We start from the raw sequence: 27,628 nt of genomic DNA, 5'->3' as shown, positions 1-27,628 counted from the left end.
ATTTTCCCCAAAGAAAGCAACCTTTTAGATTCAGGTCCTAATAAATAATTCGAGAAAAATTAAAAGTTATTGGACATTATTTAAATTTTATTCTGAGGATGTCTTTCCCAAAAATTATCATTTATTGAAGAGAAATTGAACTTAATCCTCAGCCTCCAATGAAAATAATGACTGCATAATTACAACAGACAAAGGTCGAGATATTTTATCAAAGGGAAATGTAGCAAAAAGAACCAATATATATGTCAGTGAACAGAAACATAAGAATAGCACAGTGGTGGAAAGGTAGAAGAATTAAAAACACACGAAACAGAAAAATGTGAAACCAAAATGACCTACTTTCCACTTCAATGATGGCAGATGCCTGAGCAGTTCCTCCACTGTTTTGCGCCGTGCAGACATACACTCCACGATCAGACACTTGGGCATTGTTAAGTCTGAAAAGCTGGCCAATGATCTAGAAGAAAAGGAAAGAAAACAAAGCTTAAGAACAAGGCATGTAAATATGTACGCTGGTAAAGGTGTGAATGTTCTTTTTGAAGAATGTTATGCAACACCACTTGCTGATATAATATTGGCAAACTTAAAATTTTTTCACACTAAGGAATTACTTTCTATTGTTTTAACCCTTACACGATTATCACCAACTGTTGCTGATGCACATTTTCCCACACCAAACAATGCATGTAGGTCATTTCCGATGAGGTTTTTCCCAAGCAAAAGAATGAAAGTTTGCCACATATATCCAACTGAGGGGAGGAGAAGTGATGTGAAGTCCAAGCAATATGAAACTCGGGCACTTAACGTTAGAGAACTCTTTGGGACGAGAACTCAACCCTTCCACTCATTTTCCACATCTCAAGCACAATAAGTTTCCAATATACTAGCACTATTGGCAAAGTTTTATGACCAAATACTGTAAGTGCAATGAAAATGTAATACATCGAATGGTCCCAACAGTTTTCATTTAAATTTTCAGCGTTCAAACCTCTGAATTTTCAGATTAAGGTATATTATTCTCTAAAATTCTTATATCAGTATATATTCATTTATAAATTCGTTTATAAATTTCTACCACACACAAGAACACAAAGATAACCTATAAATGAAAAACCAAAGATAAGTACAACAAAAGTTTGTTTAAACAAAATTATTAATGCCGTAAGTCTCTTCATGCTCAAAAAATGGCTGCTAATCCTTTGAATGGTCGAGGCTAATGATGTGAGAAGGGCACAGAATCCATCCACATTGGATCCCAACAATGAGTGATGGGTAGGGCTCCTTGATTTTCGCGAACACAAAATTTTGCAATTTTTTGCAAATTTTGGCACTTTCTCAGTTTTTAAGCGAATTTAAATGTTTTTGATTTTTTTTCCATGATCATTTCACCACTTTTTAAGTTTCGAACAACCAATAAACACTTCTGTTTTTTTTTAAACAAATCCACGAATAAAGTTGAAGCCGCGAATTTAAACTCCGGGGTCTCGACGCCGCCGCATTCTGATTTCATCCCTAACACTCTCATTCAAAGCGTTATCATCAACATCGCTACGCCACCATTAAGTTCTTTTTCCCAACCAAGTAAACATGGCTTGTTCCGTCAAGTGTCGTGAAGACGAGGTCACAAAGCGGCCGATATTACGTTGAAGATTCAGCTCAGATGCATTCAGTTCAGAGGAGTGAATGCTAGTCCCCGATGCGCATTGGATCTGGCCGCTACGCGAACCTCCCTGACTGCGTGAATGATTCGGTGGGGCACCCAAGTTTTGGCTTTTATACCTCATAACAACACGTCCCTAGCACAAAGGATTAATTCAGCAGCAACAAGTGCTTGGGCAAGAATCAGCCTAAAAGAATGTTCCAAAAAATAACTCCGCCCTCATAGTGAATGCGTTGAGGGCCGTGGCTGCTAATGTTGCGCTCTGGGAGCCCTTAACCCCCGAATGCATGGAAAGAAGGTGGTATGGTGGCATATTTGGAATCAAATGCACACGTACTGCAATAATTTCAGCTAACATCGAGTATTTTCATTCATTATCAAAACGATCTTTTCAAGATGGCCACCGTGCTCAACAATTTTCGAAGCTCCTTTTCCGGCAATCCTCCGTTGCGCCCTAAATTCGTTTGCAGGAAATGTCTTGCTTTATGTTAAACATAAGTGGTTAATACATGGGTTAAAAGTGAATCGCTGAGTGTGACTTTTGGCTGTTTGGAATGCCGAAATTCGTTAACGTGTTTACGAGTATGCTGGTGAAGGATTTTATGTTTTTGACAGACAAAACCAAATTGTCACGCACAAATTCTGCAATGCAAGAATTGATTGCATCATGAGGATTCCTGTCAGAAGCACCTAGCCACAATTCTTCATAAAAGCAAGAAGGAGTCCCATAAAGCTGGACCATTGTCACGACAGGTCTCACTGAAAGACTCTTTGGAAAAATCAAAGACAACCTAGCTTGATAAAGAAAAGTTCTACTGTGATTTAACAGAAGCATTTATGAAGACTGTCATGCTACTCGAACATATAGAAAATCTTGCTCTAAGAGGTTTCCTCAACAAAATCTGCCCCAGTTAGTTTTTCTTATGAGTTAAAAGAAGCTGGAAAGGATAAGTCAGTAAAAATAACATGTGACAAAACTACTGACCGAACTGGGAAATGCATCTTCATTGTTATTATACAGCCACTTAATTGCTCAAGTAAGTAAAGTATTTAAGTAGGTGGGGTTAGGGTTTTGGAGAACGCAAGTGGCGCAGTGTATTCCATAGCAATGCTGAAAGTGGTTACTGAGGTTACTAAGACCGAGGCATTACCTAAGTTTGAAAATGTGGCAGCAACAGCTACATATTCTGCTAGGTATATGCTTACATGTGCTGACTCTCTAACACATTGAATCCCGTGGTATTTTCATGTGCAGGTTGCAAAAAACCCACAGCTTTTATTATTTTTTTATAAAATTATTTGAATCTTTTATCTGAAAAATTAAATTTAGGAGCCACCAAATGACAGCACCTGCCATACAATAAGACAATAGATAGCTAAAGAAGAAAGAGGCTAAATAGTACAGGCCTGAGAAATACACACAGAATATTTTTCCCCAGACTCAAATATGAAAGCCTGAGCTCAACAAGGCTCATGCTTAGTCTGAGTCCATGTCTCATGGAGTACATACTCAGGCTCGGGTTCATGGTAGAGAATGTACATCCCGAGGAATATTTGGGCTTGGGCTTCGAAGTGTTAATGGTAACATTTTATGAAGATGGTACATAAACATTCATTATGGTACATTTATGTACAGCCTGATGTTGGGCCTACAAGCTCAACTTGATAGCCAGCATATATGGTCTACATAACTTCAGGAGCTCAACTCGTGTTAACTCAGCACTTATGTTCTTGAAGAAAGCATCGATATCTGTCACACCTTTGGAACAAGTACCATGATGGAGAAAATTGTGCCAATTTCTTGCTATTCCTGTATTAACGAGGTGGACAAGATGGGATATGTTGGCAGAGTACATAAAAGAATATTGCAAGGACTTGAGAACATTGGTCAACTTGGGATGAAGAGATTAGTTACATGCTATACAATTGCATGCACTGTTCATTATTTTCTGTTAGGAAGTTGCCAAGTTAAGTTTGAAGTTTCAACTCTTTTGCATTACCTTGTGATCAGTATTTCCCCCTTCGATATGTTTTGCTTAGAAGTATTTGGCTCGATAAAAGTTCATTTTTATTTTTGGAAAAGGATGTTTTATTCAAAGATTTTTTACCCCCTTTATCACAAAATGGATCCTTTTACAGACTTCATACACTGAATTTTGGTCCATTTTCATACCGCTAAGAGAAGCTTTCATTTACGATAATCTAGGAGCCCTCGTGATGGGTATTCCTTCAGGATTTTAATCCTTTGGAGAGGTCCGTGTGGAGAATTAAAAATGCTCCTGAGGTGCCTGTACCTGGAAAAGCATTTTCCTCAGCACAGCAGTGCCTCAAAAAGGCTAAAACTCTTTCTTACAATTAAGCAGTTACCTGTACATTACTGCCTAATTCTTGGGCAGCCTTTGACCATCTGATGCTGGGAGTGGGATCCCCAGAGGCGAGGCATCGCAGCTCAGCCAACGTGCCCTGAGGAATGGTCTGCCTGTCTGGCTCTATTCGCACTGTCGGTGGAGACCTGAAATTATCAAGTCAATCAAATTTAAGCTCCAATTAGAGGGAAATTAATGGAAAGAGCTGCTGCCAAAACTTTTCCCAGCTTATTCTCACATGGCTAACAATAGGAAAACACTTGTTTCCAATCACCTCAATTTTGGCTTGCACAACCTCACCATCAAGTAAATTCAAGGTGGTCAAACATACACTACGCTGAAATTCCCAGATTTTCCCAAATTTACAAACTGCATTCCGAATTCTCCAAACTGATTCATAGAGTGCATGTCATGGAATATTAAAATCTTTAAAAATGATGAAAAACATGAGTAAGGCGGAAAGAGGAACATGAGTAAGAAGTTCAAGATATATCCTGAAATAAAATTTATTTCATCTATAACATAACATAACATGAATTTTGACAGTTATGGGACATTATATGAATGGATTAAAATTGAAAACACAGTAAACTCTCGATCAGTCGGACCCGAAAATAGGCACTTCGTAATATCGAGTTTCGTAATTTCAAACATTTTTAATAAGTCACGAAATAATGTTTGCTTTTGTTCCCACCACCCTTTTTCAGTCTTTATTGGCCTTGCTTAACTTTTTCGGTGGTTAATTACGAGGGAATTTCTAAAAATCATGAAAAATGCTCTTAATCACTTTTATGCTGTGAAAGAAATAACGATCTTAGCGCTACAGTAATTTCCGTCCATTTTAGAAAACGCAATTTAATTTATTTATTTTTATTTCAATCAAATTACATCTTAAAAATTTTCGTACAAGGATTTAACCTGAGAATTTTGTGGTCAGTAGCGAATAAGAACTACCGTATATCTCCGAATATAGTCTCCCCCCCCAATTTTGAGACCTCAGTTTTGGGAAAAATTTTAAAATGCAAAGGAAGGCAATTTTTCTGTGGTTAGCAAGTTAAGATTCTAGATTCGATAAAAACTATTATTTTCTGTGAAGATTAAGAACAAATCTGTTCACATATTTTCCATCACAACAAAATAACTATACCTAAAACATGTTGTGATCCATTGCATGTATCAGTAATTTATAGTTCCTTAACCAGATGTAATGAAGAAATGAGAAAATTTTTTAAGTATCCAAGGCTATTGTATTTTTTAAACATTCACAAATTATTAATATTTTTGATTTCCAAATGACTACAGACAATGTCAATATATAACTTAAACTTAACTATTCAACTTAAAGCCCATAAACAGTATTGCATTTAGCCCTGAAACTTCCTTAGATCCAGTGTAACACACCCATCAAGTCATCACAAATCCAAGTGACCTGAAGAATTTAGGAAATCTAAATAAAATTGTGTTAAATAAATTATAAACATTATAAAAATATTGCCATCAAATGCCTGCTAAGCAAAATAATTAAACTACAGGACTTACTAATATCAAAGTCATAAAATTAAGAAATAAACTTTTTCCAACAAACATAAAAACTGAAAAAAATATTATATCAATTTCCAATGCCTCGTCGCGAATCATTGCATAAGTTACACAAAGAGCTTCTGCTCTGCATTTGCGCACAAATTCGACGATACTTTCCTCCAATTCTTTGAATCTGCCGCATCGAGACCCCCGCAATGACTTCCGCAATGTATTAGCGCTTTGCAAGCGCTGTGAATACTATGATTTACGGCGTATTCTGCAACGGCTATTTTTAAATTGGCATCGAAACTCCGTCTTTGATGGCCTCTAATCTGCCGCAGGATTGATCCTCATCTTTCTACTTGATCCATCACCTCACTGTTGAACGTAAAATTATTTTTAATAAAGAAAATATCGCGGAAATAATTGCGAAACGTTATGTGACGTGATTTATCGATCCTACTTACCCTGGCAAATTAAATATATTCCTCAATAAATTGATCACACTTTTGATGCTGAGTCGCTGGATTTCAATCAAATGCAGTAATGCCGGCGCTTCTGGTTTAAAGTCGTCGATTATTGCACCTTTTCAGAAACAAATGCATCACCTATTACGCATTCTTGTTCTGTGAAGGCGGTAAAGGCAGTGGTTGTAAACACGAACCGCACGGACGTATAGTAGCTACGGACGCAATGAAATGCTAAATCGTCACGAAAGGTTCACTTTATCTGTTTAGTTTTCCCAATTATTTAAATAATGTAACTATTAAATGAGCGACGGGTACATATACTATTGATTCCATTCCAGTGTTCGATTGATGTAATGATAGTGTGTGTTTAGTTTTCATTTTAATTATTTACTGTTTTGCGTCATTAAGTGATCAGTGTCAATTGAATTATTCTAACAATACTTTTCCAAGAAAAATTAACGGCTACCCGATGGATTCCGTGAAAACGCATATTCGATATGCAATTTGAATCGGAAGAATCGTATCTTTACAACATTTGTGGTAAAAATTGTCTAAATTTCCGGTAAAACGTGGCAGTATTTACTAATATCTCAGATTATAATCCTCATAAATATACTCAAATAGAAAGACTACGAGAACATTAGCCATAATGCCGTTATTTATAACTTTATGGTCACCTTTAGTATGCTAAACTGGATTACACTCGATTATAGTCCCCCCCCTTACTTTTCCGCGGCCATTTTTGGAAATAAAGGGGGGACAATATTCGGAGATATACGGTATTATCTACGCATAAGATAGAAATTTGTTTCCAACGCCAACTAAATTTTTTACAGCAGCCCGCCTAACAACCACTTGTGATGCCCTCTATTGCTCAATGACAAGGAAGAAAAGAGGGTAATAGCCAGTTTCCAAAATAACCTTCGTAAGTTAACATTTATAGTTCCTTCTGTATCGTCAGGTGAATGTATGATCTTTTAAATTAGTTATTTTCATTATGGTTCAGTTACGATCATAAATTACATAGGATATGATTTTCTACCGGCAAATATTTGAAGTATATTATTTTTGGGGTCTCCATCTGGCTGCCGTGCTCCATCATCTTTGTGGACGTTAAAATGGAATACTGTTTATTCGTCATCAAGGCCATTGATGCCGGGAGTGAGATATCATGTTTATATTATAAGTCTTTCTTCTTTTATACCAACAGGAACAAGGTTCCTACCAGAGAAAAGCTGGAGAATCATCTTCCATTATCGGAGGAAGTAATGTTTACAATCGCTTTGGTGACCATATTACCTCAAATTTCTTAACAAGGTCAAGAGCCATTAATAATAATATCATTTTGTCACTGTCACCTCCATCCGAAGTCGATTATAATAAAATTGAAATGCACCAACCTGAATGAGATTATGTTGACAACAGCCTGAGCTTTAACAGTTTCCCCTGATGGGGTCATGGTGGCACAAATGTAGACTCCAGAATCAGCAGCAGTGGCAGAGTAAATGGTGAGAGTGGTTCCTCCGTCAGTGAGGCCGGCCGTGGCGGGGAGTTCATTGCCATCGCGGGTCCACCTCACGGTTGCACGTCGATCGTGCGCAGCTGAGCATGACAGGCGAACAGTATCACCAGCATTACCTTCAAATGACTGGGGCTCTATCCTCACAGGAGGCACTGGCTCTGGCTTGGAAGCAGTCTCGTCAGCTGTGAAAGGGGAATGAAGTCATCATGGTGAAGCGCTTTCTGTTGCAAATTGCTTCAATTACACCTTATTCCCAACCTCAGCTCAATTGAGCTCAAATAAATATGTATCTCGCATTATCGCCTCGCGGCAATACACACTAACAAAATGGAAAATTTTGTCTCTGTGGTTTATTTCAAGTTAGAGAAACAATGTCAACATTTCCTCAGACGAAAAGTTTGGAAATATATTTTCCTTATATAGCATATCGCACATGCAACTTCGATATTCATGTACTTTTCTTAACCTCGGAAATTGAAATCCACTATTCCGCCATTTGCAAAATCAAAGAATAAGTAAAATTTCATTTTAAAAAGCTAATTGTAATGCGAAGATGTCTCTAAAAAAAAACGATGAAGTGCACCAATCAAATATTTTGCCGGTGAGGAGATGAAGATGACTGTATTGTCATTCTCATGGTTTTTTGTGCATTCTTCTTCACTCTTTCAACTGTAGAAGCTGAACATTTACATTTAAACACTGCTTAATGATTCATTGTTGTAGCCAAATAAGCAATGAGTAGAACAATATATTACACAACCCTATCGAGCATCGGCAGAATTTCATACAAATGCTTAAAGTGCAACGATCTACCTTTCTTGTGCCGATAGTAGGTGAGAGGCTCTATGGAACAACACACTAATTTGCGTTAAGTCTCCTATCGGGTAAACCTAGGACTCCACCCCCCCTCCCTCCCCTCCCATTGTAAGAGCAGGATAATAGTCACAGTCAGCTGCACTTGATTCAGTGATCATGATGACATGTCAAATTGGTGACAGCACACCCTATGGTGTGTGACCCATGGTGCCCAGCGCAACTGTCACTTGTTTTCATCCTTTTGGCCAGGCTCCATGGTGATCAGAAGTGAGAAAATATTTCCTTGTCCATTCAACCAATGAAAAATTAGTGGCATGACGTCACATTCTGCATTTCCGAAACATCACACTAGCTCATTCATCAGGGGTGATGGGTGCAATCAGTGAAAGCATCCAATGACAAACAGTTTTTAGAGGTGAAAAAGCCACCAAGACAGGATGGGAGGAACATAGAAGCCCTTGTGCTTCAGTCAAATGAAGAACAGCTCTCGTAAATTTTCTGTTTTTACTTTAATAACAAACCTCACTATGTAAGAAATTTTTTACGGTTCTCAGAAAGCATGCTTCTTGAAGACACTCTTGGAGGGGATGGGATGCCCCAAGAAATTCTCCTGATACATAAAGGTAATTAATTATGAAAATGACAGCGCACAAGTCAAGAGTCGTGTTGGGCAGTGAGTGGTCAGTGTCAGTGACGAGTCTCAATGCAGTGACCTGCGTTTGCGACCACGTCAAGTCAATTGTTTTCATCCTTGATAGTAAGATAGGAATACATACTACACTACTATCGCCACAAAAAAGGCAGAATGCTGAACATTAAGCAGTTGAGTGAAATTCTGCCAAAGCTCTGTAAGGCCATGTCATATACGTATCATTTTACTCATAGTTTATTTGACTACAACGATGAATCATCAAACATTGTTTAAACATTAGCGTTTAGCTGCTACAGCTGAAAGAGTGATGAAAAACATGCGAGAAACCAGGAGAACAGCGAAACAGTCGTGTCCTTCATCTCGTCAGGGGAAAAATACCTTATAAGCATGTGTAAGAGGCGCACCCCTATTTTGAGCATCGGAGTTGTGAAGAAAAAAATTTTGCGGCATTATTTTTTATACTATTGCGCGGTGTTGCAGACGTACGCCTGGAATTTCGACAGTTATCGAAATTTCCTCTTTCAATATTAATTGAATATTAATTGAAAGAGGAAATTTTGATAACTGCGGCGGTAATAGCGGCATAAGAGGGAGTAGAAAGAGTTCCGATCCTCTCTTCGCATACGCCGTTGCTCTACGATGCTTGTCCTATTCACGAAGAATTTTGTTTAAATGCTCTCGCAGGAGTATTGCAATAGAATTGCAGCCGTGGAAAATTTTAAGGCAAAACACGACAGGCACATAGCATGAACCTTCCCAAGAGCTTGGACTACAATCTCAGCGCCGGGGCAATCTCAGCGCCGTGGGATAATAACCACGTCGTAGATTTAACGGAACCACACTTGGCCCTCCATCAGCCAATGCCTCTGCCGTTTTTTTTCCTTTCTGAGACCCCACAGGAAAATATCAAGTTACAGGGGAACAATGGAAATGTGTTTCATCCCTACCCCGTCTCACCAACTGACCTTGATCAATCTCCCAGTTTATGGAGGCCAAATGCTAGGTGAGTCACCTACTGAGCCCAAAGATATCTCGATAGCTTTCAATAATGGTATGACACGCACGAGGTTCAAAGAAAAAAGAAAGAGATCTAAGGCGACGCATATCTGAGAGAATTTGAGTTTTTTAAGCTCTAATTGTTTGACACAAAGATTTATAGTTACAACAAGGCTACTAATATTCAAAATAGTCCAAACAGGACAATTTCGGAAGAAACAAGCGTAGCATAAGCGCATTCAAACAAGACCAGACGGACTGGAAACTTTAGGCAACGCAAACTGCGTATATCACATTGCTGCGCCTTCACCCCTTCGCTTTGAAGGCAACGACGTCACATGCAAACTCGAACGTGTTCTTCCCGTGCTCCTTCGCTCATAGCCTCGTAGCTTGAAATACGGAGGGGAGGGTTCGCGCTCCTTCTCCTGGACCTCTCCTTCCGCGCTCTTCACTTATAAGCATTTCTGATTTCTTCCATCCACAATTTAGTCCAACAATGAACACACTCGTTCGAATTTTTTAAAGCGCAGGTTTTGACACCTATATAATTTTCAGTTGCAATAATCCTCATATTAGCGTCTGAAGATGATTTTTGGAAAATCAGGTCCTCAGTGTAATGGAAATCACTCGGCAAGACAGATACGGGCGGTCCTCGACTTTCGTACACTCGACTTTCGTACAATTCGCACTTTCGTACGTTCAAAATTGACACCTTTTACTTGACTTTCGTACGCTAAATTCGGACTTTCGGACGTTGGTCGGTAATTTTTTTTAAATTCCCGCGATGTTTATTGCGCATTCCAACATTCAATTGTTTCAAATGGCAGTATGCGAACAATACGAACGTATATAATGAAGGGAATTGTTGGTAGTTGACTCTAATCTAGGTGATTTATTTGGGAGAGAGACTGCCTGCTTTAGGCTCCTTTATCAAGAGAAGAAGAAAGCCTTCATTAGAGAGATTTTTCAAAAGAAGTTGACTAGACATCATCAAATAGCTTTCAATAAAACTAGTAAGATCTTCTTTCTAATTGTGTTTTTTTCGTTTGAGTGCTGTTTAATTCATGTACTTACACCTTCAGCAACGATATTGCACGAAATATCACCCGAATTCCGTTTGTCTTTTGTCTTTTTTGAATAACATGCGAAATATACGCGATCACGAATGTCACCTGCCAAATGTCGAATTTTGGTGTAGAAATTAAAAGGTATCCAGAGTGCGGGTTCAACAACTACATTTTGTTATGCTTCTTGATATGTCTTTTTATTTATAGTGGACGTAATAAGTGGAATGTCAACTTAAACGCCAAGAGGAAGTTTCACTCGATAGCCAACGGAGTTCTTGTTTTTTAAACTTTTATTTGCATTTTCTGCATATTTTCGAAAGAAATTAGATGATTTGAGGAGTTTTATTAACATATTATTAAAATTAAGTCAATTGAAATGAATTCCGTGGAAAAAAAAGGTTTTAGTACGTATATTCCGCTCTTTTGGAACGTAACCCCTAATTTGTATGGAAGTCAATGGTTCGACTTTCGTACATTCGACTTTCATACAAGTTTTCGGGAACGCATTGTGTACGAAAGTCGGGGACCGCCTGTATTGACTATTGACCAGGTATGTCATCCAAAAATATGCGTTTCCCTACGTTTGATAACTGATTACTATATGCAGTATAAATGCCGTGGGATGCCCACTCGTGGCAGTAAATTTAGCGCGCCCTCCGGAGCGAAAAACCCCCGCGCGATCTTTTCCATGTTCACCTCCGGGGTACCGACGTGACGGCGCGATGCTTACTAGAAAAGCAAACAGGAGCATTTTAAAAATATGTCACTAAGGGAGAAACTCCCCTGCTTACCGCTTGTTTTTTACCTAAGATTACAGATGACTGACTCACACTGAAAACCAAGGACACTCAGTTCCCCTTAGACTTGCGACCGGTGAAGGGGAGGGGGGAAGATAGGAAGTTTGTGTAAGAGGCGCACCCTCATTTTCGGCTGCAATTTCTGGGAAAAAAGGTGCGCCTCTCACACGCGCTTATATGGTATTTGGTGATGATATTCCTTCCTTTGGAGCTTCGGCAGAATTTCATACAAATGCTTAATGTTCACCTATTCTGAGTGCCATATAAAAACGACATTGAAAAAGGCAGAGCAAGGTACGTCAGTGAATAATAATACTCGGGAGCTCTTTTTGGGCTCTGCACCACGTTATTGACTTCAATTCTTTTATGAGCTACTCGGACTGCATAATCATGCAAGACATCAAAATCTGCCTCTTTTCAAAATAATTCAATCATGATACTGGCCTTCGTCTGAAAAAAAATATTTGGACACCTATGGTAAATTGGATAAAACAAGTAAGGTTGGAACAAAACATAATTCAAAGGCAGATTACGAACATCAAACAATCAGATGACACCTAAACTAAATTGCTGAGCCCGACCAGCGGTCAATTCCAATTCTCAGTGTGAATCTGACACACTGAGATAAACATGCCTGGAAAATTTGAGGCAACTTGTTTTATGAAATTTTGGAGGAAATGACGCCAATAAGCTGGTGCAGAGTCCTAGAAGTATTCCTGAATGAAATACTTGGATCATTGAAATTAAAACTAGTCATTGTATCAAGAAGACATCCTTTGCATTGGATAAAAGGTGCATATTGGACAAATTCATGCTAAAAATGAAGTGCATACCTCGAACGTAGAGAACCACTTTCTCAGATGCCGTGCCGCCTGGACTGCGTCCGGTGCATACGTACTCAGCCTCGTCACTCTTGCGAACAGACGTTATCCTGAACATGCCATCACGGAATACAGCCTGTATGGTAAACACAAGAATTGATACTCAATAAAATAGAACATTCTGAAAGGAAGATTATTCAAGGAGGCTAAATATGTACGCTATTTCTTAAGATGTGTTGAACAGCTTTGTTTCAAAATTCGAATACTATCGAATACGACATTCATTTTATCTCACATATCAGCATTGAAAATCAAATAATTTAATATCTCAGAGCACCTCAAAACAGTTGCTAAGGATATTATTCCAATTTTTTTGTAGCTGTTAATTACTCCATTTTGTACGTCCATAAGAGAAAAAACATTGATGTAGTATATGGAGCATGATAACATAATTACCACCTTCACTAAAATGAATTGAAACTACAGTAGAACCTCACTTATGAAACTTTCACCAGAGAAACAAAAAAAGTTTCATAAGTGAGGTAGTTTCATACGTTAGGTTTTTCGGTACTTAGCATGAAATCCTTTTCAATAGAGGCCGGTTTGTTTCCATGATGTAATTTCTCATTTGGAGGCAAGAAATTGAAGCCTAATAATCTTTTTACTCACAAGCAACACCAGAGATGATGTGTTACCTTAAGAGAAACATAACTTTGCATGCCTGGAAAACATTACCCATGGTTGAATGTCTTGGTGGAATTGCTAGAATTTCTGGCACTAAGCCGCAAGGCTCAAGGGCGTACCCAGGACAAAAACTGGGGGGGGGGGGGAGCAAGCCATGGTTGTTCAAGTTGTAGATAAGATTTAAGCATGGAAAAGGCGAATGAAACCAACATTTAAAGGAAACTGTAACAGTTCCTTATTAGTTTTTAAAATTATTGGCTTGAAAAAATATTATTTTCCTTAAAGACTTTTGCGATTTTTGCTTCTAGGGTGGAGCAGTTGTCCCCTCTTGCCCCTTGCTGGTTACACCCATGGCAAGGCTATCATACAGGAGAAATTTTAGAATGGTGATACTAAATGTGCACAGAGAAGCCAATTTTCGAAAAAAAAAAAAAAAAAAAAGTTGGCCCATTAACAGCAGATTTCAGGAAATTCATTTTACCACCTAAATACCAACCCAAGATTGGAGATTGAAGAAATTAGATATCTGAGGAAAGTCATCCAAATTAACCCCATAATTGTTATGTTGGCAGCCTGCGCGCTGCCGAGTGTTACGTCCGGGCAGAGTGCTGTTCGGGCGGTTGACGAGTTGAGAGAGGTCGCAGTCTTTCGTTACTCATGTCTGTGAGACCCAAAGTGAAATAGTGAGACCCAAAGTGAAATAAAGTCTAAAAGCCAAAGAGTAAGATTGTTCTTCTTGTAGACAGCTTCCTTCGACATAATATCTGGCGACGAGGAAAACTGGCGAACGTGTGCTATCTTTCAACAGTAATATCCATGTTAAGAGAGCGTGATTGTAATTGAGGTTTTTTAGTCATGTCGAAACCTCCTATATTTGAACCCGGAATCGAGGACTTTGATTCCTTCGTGGAAAGACTTGAGTTATTCTTTCTCATAAATGGCACCGAAGACAGACTCAAGAAAGGTCATTTCTGTGTGAATCTGATTCCGGGCGTTTATGCGGAGTTAAAAATTTTATTAGCTCCAGTAGATTTCGCTAAGGCTACATATGATCAGTGTGTGCAGGCTTTGAGTACTAGGTATAAAAAGATAAGTAAGGTTATACCTGAGCGTTACAAGTTCAATTCTCGTAAGCAACAATCAGGGGAATCCTTACAAGACTACGTTTCTGAGATCAAGCGTTTATCAACGAAGTGCAACTATGGCTCGTTCCTGGATCAAGCATTGCGTGACAGGCTGGTGTCGGGTCTACGGAACACGTCTATGGTGAGTCGTCTATTATCAGAGAAGGACACAATGTCATTCGACGAGGCTTGCAGTATTATTTTCGAGATGGAAGCGGTAGAGCAGTCAACATTGGTGATGGCCGGTTCGAGTTCTGACTCTTTTATGGTTTCCTCCAAGTCTGAGGGTTCGCCTTCATTTGAACGTGTTGCCGCGAGGAAGAGTTTTCGTTCTCCCGTGAGGTCGACGTCATACCAGTCGAGGAGGGGGTCATCGCCGAGGCGAGGGTCTCCATTCCGGGGGCGTTCGCCATCACCTAGTCAACGCTCGGAAGGAGGTCAGAAGAAGAGGTGCCGGTATTGCTATTCCAGACATACTCCAGATAAGTGTCCAGCTAATAAGTGGTTGTGTTACAATTGTGAATGTCAAGGTCATACAGCTGAATTCTGTGGCAAGCAACAAGTGAATTTTGTTGTTACTGGAGTCAATGTATCTGTGAATGTGTTAAAGTCTCAGTCTGATTCATTATTTGTGAATATTGTTATTAACGGTAAATCTGTGCGGTTCCTTGTTGATACTGGGAGCTCTATTTCGATTTTGAGTTATGATGTTGCAAAGGAATGGCAGTTATTGTCGAAAATTTTGCCCTACTATGGTACTATAAAAGGTGTTGGGAATCACTTATTAGATGTGATTGGAAAGTGTGAGGTTAGTATTTGTTACGGCAAGTTGAGTAAAATATTTTCCGCTGTAATTATAAGAAATGTATCATGTCCTGCTATACTGGGTCGCGATTGGCTGTCAGTATTAGCACCAAATTGGGGTATTACGTTATTACCTCATTTGTATAATGAGGGTGAGGTTGGTCTAATAAGTAGACAGGAAACTTGTATGTCCGTTCGGTCTAGCATAGAAGAGTACGTTCAGTCCTTGTCAGTGAAATTTCCTAAAGTATTTTCTAAACAGAGTAATGATAAACCAATTGAAAATATTAAGGTTAATCTAAATTTGAAAGAAAATGTTCCTCCTGTTTTTCATAAAGCATATACGGTTCCTTATGCATTGAGAAATGAAGTAGGCCTTGAGTTAGATAGATTAGAGTCTAAAGGCATAATTACTAAGGTGAAAACGTCTGATTGGGCAAGCCCTTTGGTTCTTGTTCCTAAAGGTAATGGAAAGATAAGATTGTGTGCCGATTTCAAGGCAACTTTGAATAAGTTTTTGAAGGTGGATCAACACCCTATGCCTATACCTGAGGATATTTTTAATCAGTTTACTGGCTGTACGGTGTTTTGTAGGCTAGACTTAACTGAGGCTTACTTGCAATTAGAAGTGCATGAAGCTAGTAAGGATTTTCTAGTTGTTAACACAATACGAGGTTTGTACAGATTTAATCGTTTGTGTTTTGGACTGTCTCCTGCATGTTCAATTTTTCAGTCTGTTATTGACTCCATTTTAGTAGGAATTGATCATGTGGCACCATACTTAGATGATATTTTAATTGGTGGTAAAGATCTGGCTACTTGTAAGGAAGTTTTGAATAAGGTCATAATAAGATTAGAGGAATATAATGTCAAACTGAACGTACAGAAATCTGAATTTTTTGTCAACTCTCTATTGTTTTTGGGTTTTGAGCTGTCAGGTAAGGGTAAAGTTCCTTCTGCCACCAAGATTGAGAAAATTTTGTCAATGCCACCACCTGAGAATTTGACACAGTTAAAAGCCTTTGTTTCTATGTTCAATTACTACAGAAATTTTGTTCACATGTGTCCTGACATTTTGGAACCATTCCATAAACTTATGAGGAAAGATGAACCATGGGTATGGTCTTCGGAGTGTATGATTGCCTTTTCCAAATGTAAAACAGCTTTATCTGAAGCTTCTATGCTTGTTCTGTATGATCCAAGCAAAGAGTTAATTTTGTCGGTGGATTCCAGCTCCTTTGGGGTTGGTGCCATCCTAAGTCAAATTGAAAATGGTGAGGAGCGGCCTATTGCTTTTGAATCAGCTACCTTAAATCAGTCCCAGAGGAACTATTCTCAGTTAGATAAGGAAGCATTGGCGATAATTTTTGGTGTAAAAAAATTTCATAAGTATTTGTGGGGGAGGAAATTTACAATTTTCAGTGATCACTTGCCACTGAAAACAATTTTTGGGGAACAAAAAAAAATTCCAGTTATGGCTTCTTCTCGATTAATAAGATGGGCTACCACTTTATCGGCTTATAACTACTCTCTGGTACATAAAAAAGGAACTTTGATTCCTCATGCAGATGTATTGTCGCGTTTACCATCTTCAGATAGCATAAATGATAAGGAAGTGTTGTTTACATACTTGTCCACTCCCATGTTAGATTTAGATGAAGTGAGTGAGCACACTCGCAATGATAAGTTGATGAGCAGAGTCTTGGAGTATGTTTTAAAAGGTTTTCCAAATTCTTGTGCAGATGAATTGAAGGTTTATGAACGAAATAAGTGCGCCTTATCTGTAAGTAACAATTGTTTATTTTTTGGTGACCGAATTATTGTGCCTAAGAGTTTAAGACAGAAAGTATTAGAGATAATGCATTTTAATCATGCGGGTGTTGTACGATCCAAATTATTGGCACGTTCATATATGTGGTGGCCTGGATTAGATAATGATATTTATAACAAAATAGCAACCTGTGACATTTGTCAGTCAACAAGGAATAGAACAAATAACAAGTACCGTCAATCGTGGCCATTGGCTCATTTTCCTTGGGAAAGGGTTCATGTGGATCTATTTGATTTTTGTGGAAATAAATATTTGATAGTGTGTGATGCATATTCGAAATGGATCGAATGCTTTATTTTGAGGTATAGGTGTGATTTCAATGCGGTATTGTCCAAGTTGGCTGAAGTTTTTTCAAGATTTTCCTTTCCAAAGACTATTGTATGTGATAATGGACCACCATTCAGTTCTCATTGCATGAAGAATTTTTGCTACAATAAGGGGATTAAACTGATTTTCACTCCTCCATATTCTCCTCAATCAAATAGGCTGGCTGAGCGTAGTGTCCAGACCTTCAAAAATTTGTTATCAAAATTTCATTTACAAAATAGACACAGAAACGAAAATGTTATCACTGAAGAACTGTTACTTGACTGTCTATTTGCTTATAGGTCTACACCGTCCTCGGTGACGGGAAAATCACCGATGTCGATGTTGTTAACGTATGAGCCAAATGTTCCTTTGTCGGGTCTCAAAAAAAAAGTTACATTTAAGAGTGGTTTAATAGATGAAAAAGTCACAGAACACAGGAAATCATTCAAAATATTTGAGGTAGGCCAAGTAGTATGGGTTAACCCTAATAAAAAGCAAGAATTTGGTGTCAAATTCGAATTGGGAAAGGTTATAGAGAAGGTTAGCAATTTTGTTTATATAGTAAAATTGTCCAATGATGCTGTGGTTAAAGTACATGTAAATCAGCTCAGAGAATTTTATGATAATGCCCAGCTACGCAATTCTCTGGCGGCTAAAGTTCGCAATTTGCAAACTAGTAGTGGTGAGAGTGAGCAATGTGAGGTGAATGATTATAAGGAGACACAAAACGAATTGCGGAGGTCTGGACGAGTCATAAGGAAACCGAATAGGTATTCCGACTCGAACTTTGCTTAAATTTGTATTAGCTTGAATCTGGGATATGCCCATTATTATTGTAGTAATGTCTTTTGTTAAGTATTCGGTGTTAAGTCATTTCTTATCTAGTCAGTCTGTTAAAATATAAACCATTCTTGTCATTTTGCTATTGTTTTATTATTTGTCAACTAAGAGGGGAGAGTAGTGTTATGTTGGCAGCCTGCGTGCTGTGAGTAGTGTTATGTTGGCAGCCTGCGCGCTGTGAGTCATGTGGGCAGCCTGCGCGCTGCCGAGTGTTACGTCCGGGCAGAGTGCTGTTCGGGCGGTTGACGAGTTGAGAGAGGTCGCAGTCTTTCGTTACTCATGTCTGTGAGACCCAAAGTGAAATAGTGAGACCCAAAGTGAAATAAAGTCTAAAAGCCAAAGAGTAAGATTGTTCTTCTTGTAGACAGCTTCCTTCGACATAATAATAATTAGGGAGCAAAATTTCACTAATTTATCACGAAGGCTTCACGCCCTGTGGGCCCAGGTTCAAGTCCTAGCATTGGCAGAAACTTTTCAGAGATGGCTGCATCCCTGCTTGAGAGTAGTGTGGAGGGAACTTCCAGTGCAACACACTGTCCTGCAGATGGGACGTTAGGCCCTGGTTAAGCCTATTTTTACAGCCTAACTAATTTCTTTTAAACAAATTATAGCCATACTTGCCCACATTTTTCCAATTACTCCACCAGAACGCGGGCTCATCGCACATTTCTCCATCAAAAGTGTGAAGCATGAAATGAGTCACAAGTAGCCAACCAGGGTATATGCAGACGTAGATAACTGCATCCTAACCACATGGGTGCACTATACTAAAATAGCAATGCTCATAGGCGGATCCAGGGGGGGGGCACGGGGGCACGTGCCCCCCCCAGACCCTCAAAAATATACAAGATTTTTAATACGGTCCCATTATCATTGCGTTCGTTTTGTATTACGAGATATCCTTGTGCCCCCCCCTGAACAAAATCCTGGATACGGCCTTGCTTGTGCCCCCCCCAGAAAGAAATCCTGGATCCGCCCCTGGCAATGCTAATGTATGAAATCAATGCCACCAATGCAAGCAAGCATTGGATTGAAAAGATGGTATTACTATTTGAAAACCTTAACAAAATAATATGCAGTGGAGCCCAGTTACAACAAAGCTGAAGCAGCACCTGATATTTTCCTCAAAACCACATTGTATTACATCAGAGATTGCATTATACCAGAGCCCTAACTTATAACAGGGAGTGGCTACAATTTTGGTATAAGCATGTTTATTAGAAATAGGCCCACTGTACTTTAAACTCACAGTTGGATTCAGCTGTCCTCCATGAACTCTGGACCATTGAAGCGTTGGCAGGGGAGAGCCAGATCCCTCACAACGGAACTCAACAGGAGATCCCTCAGAAACAATCTGGTGACCCGATGGATAGACCGTCACAGAGGGTCCCCTTGAAGGAGCTGGAAAATTCAAACTCACCTTCATGAACAAACAGTACCTCATTATTGAAACAACACTCAACTCCCGATAATCCAGCTCCCAATTAATGTAACAGAATGTTATCACAGAATAACCACACATCATTAGCCAAGTATTCTATGATCTGTGGTTATGCTGGTTTAGTTTTTGAATGCTCCACAGAGTAATTTGAAGAAAATTCATAACTTGGACTATTTTTATATTAAACTCCATCAATTTCTTAGAGGAAATCATGCGTCTATGATATGGAAACGTACCCAAGTAGGTGGGGTACTTGGCAGATGCTCAAATCTTGGGGTATCAGTTTCAAATGCCTAGTGGAGCCTACTGACACGCCGAAACAAGAAGTGAGAGGCGACCAAGGGAAAAGAACCCCCATCATGAATATGTGAACTTAGTTTGAGGTAAGATCTGACCCCACCAATCCAAACCAACTTTTGGATTGCATCACTGAGTGAGTAATCACATGAAAAATGGATTACATATTTTATTATTTTATGCACTATTACTAACACTGAAATATATCTGAGAATGGTTATTTGTACATGTGTATCATATTTCATCAATTTTTCATGAACATTTAGCAGCTATATATTGCACCTTAATTGATTTCAACATCATAGATTGAATTGTCTGTAAGCTGGCATTGGGGCACGTTCAATACTTAGAAAAATCCGTCCTTAGGAACTATATAATACTCCTAAAATAAATATACCATAAATAATACTCATTATTTTATGTTTATCTAGGAATAAAAGTATACTCGTATCATCAGACTTGATGGGCAGGTGTCAAGTCACATTCAATTTTGCCAATGTGGTATATAGGGGCAGTGCTGGCGTGGATTAAAAGGAAATTGCATTCCGCATGGCTTTAATCCTAATAATAAAAGTTGAGTGTACAGCCAGATAATTACATATACACTGCTAAAGACCAATGTCTCATGTCTTCATTGTTGCTGAAAAATCTAATGATCAAATAAAAATGTTTAAATGACGTGAAAGAGAGTAGTCATTGAATTTGTAACTCTATAAATTTGCTAGTCTTTAAATGGAATTGAAAGTAAAGAATAAATTCATATAAAACATTATTAGATATATTGCTACAAATCTCTAATAGTTTATAAAGTATGCTCCTGTAGTATCATGACACTTCTTCAGAGGAGTTTTCCATGAGTTGTACACTCCCTGGAAGAAAAACGACTGAAACATCCTTCAGGCCCTGTGTGCAAGCACCTTTGACAACTTCCAGTTTTCTTCGTTACCTGGCAAAAAATAGCATCATAACGATTCCCCATACTCCCAACACACCCCATCTTGCCCCAGCAGATTTTTTCTCTGTAGTGAAATGTTTCCCCAAAGGTTGCAGACCCTTGATGCAGTCAAAGCAGCTTGAAGGATGTTTCAGTGGTTCACTTGCAGGGAGCGTAAAGGACATGGAAAACTCACATGAGTGTACATACTAATGCAGAAGGAAATTACTTTGGAGAGCATTTTTTGCTAATTTTGTAGCTTTATCTATTATAAATTTGTTTACATAAATTTAATCCCATTAATTAAAATAAATACCCTGTGTGATGAGTACGTCTTATAATTTTTAATAATTGTTTTTCATCTCAATACCCATGAAAATAGAAGTACAGTGAAGCACAAGTATCAAATGAGCACGCAGTTAAAGACACATCTTCTGAGACTAAATCAATCACAATTACTATTATCTCACCTGGAATCTTGAGGAGACTTTGAGGAAACGCTTAGCAGCATGAATGAGAAAGAAAAACTTGTTTAATCAATCAGAGCTGAAGGAATTTGAAAGAAAACACATAACTGGCCAAACTTTGAGCACAGAAAGCTATTCAATGATATTTTAAATTGCACCATGGCTAATAAGTAAGGGGCACTGTTTTTCTAATTAAATAAAAAACAGAGAAAACAAGTGCACAGAGTCCAAATAAGAAGTTCCCAGATAACAAGTTTTCCCATTGGAGAAGTTTGATTTTCCAGTCCATAACTAATTAAGCTCATAAGTGGTGTGGTAATTCCAGTAGAGTGATAATAATTTCCCGGTTAATAAGATTTCCTGGCTAAGAAGTCACAATACCGGATCAATGAGTTCCTATTAAATTCTTACTTTCATTAAGTCTAATGCCTTTGAAAGTTGGTGGTACTAATTTTTTCTATATTCGATTGGTAGAAGGCAGTCATCATTTCTCAATGACCATTTAATCTAGTGATATCCTTCTGAATTTTGGGGTTTAATTGAAAGTGCTTCTGGGGCGGCATTCTGTACACGGATACCGACTATCGTCGGTTGCACCGATAGATATGCAATTCACAAAACGCCTCTACCGACAATCGTCGGTGCAACCGACAACTTTGTGACGTAATGCTTTTGTCGGTACGAAAGTGGCACCCGCACGCGAGGCTAGGCGCCTCGACCAATCATATTTCTCGTTTCTTTGCATTAAACAAATGAGGCTCCGAAAACGCCATCTGTGATTCGGCAGCCCACGAAGAAGTTAAAAAGTGTTGATCACTGCTTTGTGAGATATTTACCATGTTAAATTACTCTGCGAACACAATTTCTTACTCCCGTTGGTGCGATGTGGCTTGTATTTGGAGATTTTGCTGTATTTACCATCGGATTTCTTTCTAGCCCGAGTAAAAAAGCCATTTTATTCAAGGATTCAACGGTCGTTGATAGAAGAATATCGGCAACATTTGGTGCTCAATGTATCGGAATTTTCAAGTATAATTGTCTTGAAGAGGACTTTGCCTGCTACATAATTGTTCACCTATGCTTATTATGATTTTATTCTTGGGATTAGCAGTGACGAAATTATTTTTATTAGTATTGCAACAATGTACCTTTATCTTCAGCCACGGCTTGTTTACATCATTTGCCTCATAGTTCGCCGTAAGTCCGATACTTCCACAAGGGTAATTATTTAATAAGAAAACATTTTTGTTCATTGAAATCACATTTTGAGCTATTTAAAATACATTCGTTGAGAAAAACACCGAGATTGCGCGGCTGTCACGGAAGGTATCATCGCGTCAAGTGTGGTGATTGTGAACTTGAGTGACATACTTTACGCTATCTATTTGGAAGTGTTAACGATTGGTTTTTGATACCATTTTTGTGTTATTTCAAACAACTTTGCATTGATATGACTTGGACTAAATATACTGGATCAGTGCTAATTTGTGATATACCGCTGAAGGTATAAAGTTTCTCGTGTTGCAATGAAATGTTTGTAGCAATATGATGAATGATTCATTAAATGTTTCCTTCTTTCGTGCAATCATTCTTTGTTTGCCCCTTTCTTCCGATGGAATACACGGTACGTACCGACACAGTGCTCTTACAGTAATAATAAAAGCCTATATTAAAGTCCCGTACGGTGTTTGGTTAGTATGGTGAAGTAAATTCAGCATTAATTTGACGGGAAGTTTTGTGCACCGGTAACGACGTCAAAGAATGTGAGGAGTTATGTGATGCCATTTGCATTCTTTGAAAACATGGTAGCAATATGCTTTTTCTATTTCCTCGTTGCTGTCTGATGCTCCCAAGGGTACTTGCGAAGGTAGGAGAGTTATTTTCATTATAAACCCTATTCTCAGGTGCTCACAAAGGGCATTGAAGTTAGTAAGGAAGTGAACGAAATGTCCACGGGAATATTTCATTAAAAGTGCATCAATCCCTTATAGCAGCCCATTCGCTTTTGTTGAAACTATAAATTAATTTCGGATCCAAACTTTACCAATCAACAATAGATACCTATCGTGTCTTGTTGTGAGTAATTTAAAAAGCAATACATTACATTCGTAAAATGACGGAATGTTTATAATGTAAAATACCTTACGCTATTGGAACGCAATGCATAAGTGTAACATTGGCAAACTTAAATACTGCTCTCACTAAGTAAATTTTACGTTTCAAGTGTTTAATCAATCATTTTTATTATAAATAACATACAATTAGAACGCTTCCACGGATCTAGCGTCGTAGATTATGACTTAAAATCGTCAGCTTGGGCCGAAAAGTGTAAACAAAAGTCCGCCATGTTGCTAAAAATCTGTCGGTAGGTCCTTCCAAGCGTTTCGAAATTGTCGGTACGTACCGACGAGTTTACCGACAGCTGTCGGTGGGATTACCAACAATCGTCGGTAGAACATGTCACCTGAATCGCTCGTACCGAGGCTTATCGGTAGGACCAGCTTACCGACACCGACAATCGTCGGTACGGTGTACAGAATTCCGCCCCTGGTCTAGCTGAGAGCACCATACAATGAATGATTGACAGAAGTGGAATCATTTTCCGTTGGTTTATGGAAAACTTTTATCAAGCAAACCACACCGGATTCATTATTTTCTCATCTCAACATTGACGCAATTAACTGCTTTCATTTCAATCATATGGATTTGCAATTTTTTCAAAAGAATTAATCAAACAGTGAATATCCCATGGAATTTTACCCATTTTCTCCTCCTATTTAGAAGTTTTCCCTTCAAAGAAGTTTTCAAAACACCATTATCCCTCACTTATAAAACCTCTCATCAGGGTTCTACCGTATTTAGTTCATCTTAGTACATTGGAATGGGTTAAAATTAGCCGAGGAAATTAAATTATCTGCAGTTAAAAATACCAATATTATTTTCCCTGAAGAATACACTGCCTTCATTCAAAGAAAAAGTTAAAATGAAAATTGTATGATTTTGTTCGGTAAGCAGGAAAAAAAAAAGATGCAGAAAATGGTTGATGGTTTGAGGCGTAACTCTTTGTGAAAGCAATTCATTATGAAAAATGAATAAGAAGAAACTTTGTGCTTTCAGATGAAATATTTATCCATGCATTTACAGGACCATGGTTTCAACGCTAGACGTTATCATCAGGTGAACTCTACAGAGGTCCATCACATCCTTTTATATCAGGCAAAGGTAACTGGGTTGAACAGTTCTTTACCCCTCCCTCGTCCCTGTTCGACCTAGTTACCTTCCTCCCTCCCCCTCCTAGCCTGGTATAAACAAATGTGTTGGACCAGGGGCGCAGCTAGGAATTAAGGCTGGGGGGGGGTTTTTAGGTGCAACTAATACAGGGGTGTGTGGGGGTGCGGGATACCCTACAGGATAAGCGGTAGGTGTGAGATTAATAAATTGTGGAATTTTAAGATAAATGGTTCAAAATGGTGAGTTTTACGGCTTTCTGAGGGATATTTTATTAATCCTTACACTATTCTATCAGTAATACTAATCCAATTAAGTAAAATAGATTAAACTTAAAATTTCTCTGAGCTTTGGGGGGGTGGAGGGGGTTGTCGTGTAAATGTGTGAATAGATATTTCATGTCAAAGCACAAAGTTTCTCCTTTTCCATTTCTCACAAAAGATGCAACGTACAATCATGGGAAGTTGAAGGGTATTTATTAAGCATACCTCCAACAGTGAGAACAGCTCGCTCTGTGGCAACGCTCTCTCCGTCAGTGACTTCACAAAGGTATGCACCAGAGTCGGAAGGACGCAAATCAGTGATGACAAGCACACCCTGTCCATCGTCTTGTGATCGTCCTGGTGGCAACACTCCGCCTTCCTTTGACCATGAGATTTTGACTGGTATCTGATACACATTAGAGAGGGAGCAAAGAGAGAATTATAATAATATTCCATCACATCTTATTGCACAAATAGACTGGTTAAGTCTGAAGCCATAGCAGCAGCAGGTGGCCATCTTTTTTACAATACAAACTCAAGTTATAGCGGTTTCCTCGGTGAGGAATTTTTAAACGGCAAATTTCTGAGCATGAGATTTCAGAAACTTGATAGTGACAATGTGGAATGTCTTACCTGGGCTCTCAATGACCTTCCTGAACACCTATATCTTACAGATCCCCCGACCTCAACAATCAAAATAGTTGGTTCATTGATGGAGACCGATATAGTTGGTTGCCTTGGTGGTGGTGCACCAGTTGGTCTAACTGTTTCGATGGAACTAGATTCTGAGAAAGGAAGATTGTAAGAAAAAGCATAATTAGATAATCTAGAAAAAATTAATTAAAGAATCTTACAAAATTCATAGTGTAAAACATAGAGGAAGTATTATTCCAGAATAAAAAATATATGTACATTAAAATTTTTCAACGGCCAAGAAGTTTGATGAGAAAGGCGGCTCAACAACTATTTCAGCAAATTATAAACAAGATTAAGTTGAGAACAAGAAAAAAGAATTTAAAATTGACATGGGTAAGATGATGATCACTGATTGCAATACATGGTGAGTTGGGCTTAGGCTAAATTACATTTTATTGATTGGTTACATTTGGCAACAAATAATTAATCTTTACAAAAATGCCCAAACTTTGGCGGAAAGGAATAAAAGAAACATTGTTCACATAGAAAAATTAATTTTAACTAAATATGCCGCTCTTTAAGTTTTTTTTATTTATTTTTTGATTATGACATATACTTGATACAATACACTAAGCTAAAACAAAATAGACAAAGTCTCTGCAACACTGATGACAGTAACTTATAGGAACAAGGATGTTAGCCACCACACACAATATGTAATAATAACAATGCAAACACACTGAAGCAGTAACAGAAATTAAGACAACAATATGGTGTAATTCATATTAAAAAAGCATTGTAAAATTGTATTTTTGTCTAAGGCTAAGTTAGACTAACTCCCTTTGAAGAAAAATATTGCAGAACGAGCTTTTAGGCACCAGAAATCTAGAAACATAATAGCAAATCACTAAATCCTGATCTACCTGCATCTCAAAATCTGCATTAACAAGAAACATTCTAAAACATATATCCAGAGCATGAATGCAGCAAATTTAAACTTTAAGTTAAATATGAATGCAATATAGCCTGGTGGAAAGCAGTATAATTCCAATAGGAGTGACAAAAACTAAGCGTTCTAATCTCTCTCACTGTAAAAAAAATAGGTTTCACTGTTTAAAAAATGTGTACATATTCTGGGTAAAAAAGAACTACATACATATACATAGACGTTAATGCCTGACAATAAGAAATCTATTGAAACTGGTCGTATTAATAAAAGTGTTTGTGAAAAACTAATGGTGCGCTTTATTTTAGAAAATATTAAAATTTCACCAGATTAAGCTTGAATCATTTCTTTAAATTAGAAACTCATGAATATGCAGGAGAGTCAGTGCCATTTTTGTGTCTGCATGAAGATTTCACTTGGGTAAAATATGACAACTTTGAGGACATGGATCAATGTAAAAAAGCCACCACCTTCCTGTTTCTCCACAATATGAACAAGATAAGCCACTGCAAAGAACATCACAACATTCTGAGCAAAACATAAGCTACTTAAACAGCCATGATACCCCTTAGAGTTGAAAACTTGTCGTTAAATACCATAATAAGCCTCCCTGCTGACACGGCTGATGTATGAAAATGCTCTGGCAAGCTCTATGCCACTTTCATCGTATGCAGTGCACACAAGGCCTTTGATTTCTGGTCTAAAAGTGAAAGAATATGAATGCCTAACAGTGCTTTCTGATCTGCTTCTCAGTAGGCTTTGTGGAACTTGGAAACCCTGTGCATATATCTCAGTGAATTCAAGTCTTAAAGGCCGATTGTTGTTCACACTGCAAGTGAATTCCACCCTCTGACCATAACTTGGACGAGTGTTAATAGTGGATAAACTCAGCTGGATAGAGTCACTAAGAATTATACCTAAAAATGCATAATAAATAGAGCAAAAGAGTTAAAATCTAACAAAATTATAAATTAACAAATATTTAAAGCTTAGAAGGAAGAAAAATATACATTCTTGAGCTAAATCTAAACTGAAAGACATTCCATTGTACCAAATGAAAACCTTGAAAGGGCAATCATGTTTTATCGCTTGCAAAATCTTTTGCGCATTGATTATATACATAGTCTTCCTGCCAT

The 27,628-nt window shown here is 38.2% G+C and overlaps 1 protein-coding gene across 8 annotated transcripts in view; it reads right to left on the bottom strand.

Annotated features, from left to right (window-relative positions):
- The window catches only part of LOC124164372 (basement membrane-specific heparan sulfate proteoglycan core protein-like), a 1,400,348-nt gene that overhangs the window by 100,117 nt on the left and 1,272,603 nt on the right, over nucleotides 1-27,628 (bottom strand). For all 8 annotated transcript variants that reach the window (XM_046541669.1, XM_046541671.1, XM_046541670.1 and 5 more), the window contains 8 exons: nucleotides 27,089-27,409; nucleotides 25,544-25,695; nucleotides 25,136-25,316; nucleotides 19,530-19,681; nucleotides 12,701-12,824; nucleotides 7,418-7,721; nucleotides 4,028-4,172; nucleotides 340-457 (listed from right to left, as the gene is read on the bottom strand). In XM_046541669.1, the coding sequence (XP_046397625.1) occupies nucleotides 340-457; nucleotides 4,028-4,172; nucleotides 7,418-7,721; nucleotides 12,701-12,824; nucleotides 19,530-19,681; nucleotides 25,136-25,316; nucleotides 25,544-25,695; nucleotides 27,089-27,409 (1,497 nt within the window). The remainder of the gene's footprint in view (nucleotides 1-339; nucleotides 458-4,027; nucleotides 4,173-7,417; nucleotides 7,722-12,700; nucleotides 12,825-19,529; nucleotides 19,682-25,135; nucleotides 25,317-25,543; nucleotides 25,696-27,088; nucleotides 27,410-27,628) is intronic.

The sequence above is a fragment of the Ischnura elegans genome, chromosome 8, assembly GCF_921293095.1.
Source record: "Ischnura elegans chromosome 8, ioIscEleg1.1, whole genome shotgun sequence".
NCBI classification, from domain to species: domain Eukaryota; kingdom Metazoa; phylum Arthropoda; class Insecta; order Odonata; family Coenagrionidae; genus Ischnura; species Ischnura elegans.
Note: the sequence above shows the minus strand (reverse complement) of the source record. Positions and strands in the feature narration are given on the sequence as shown.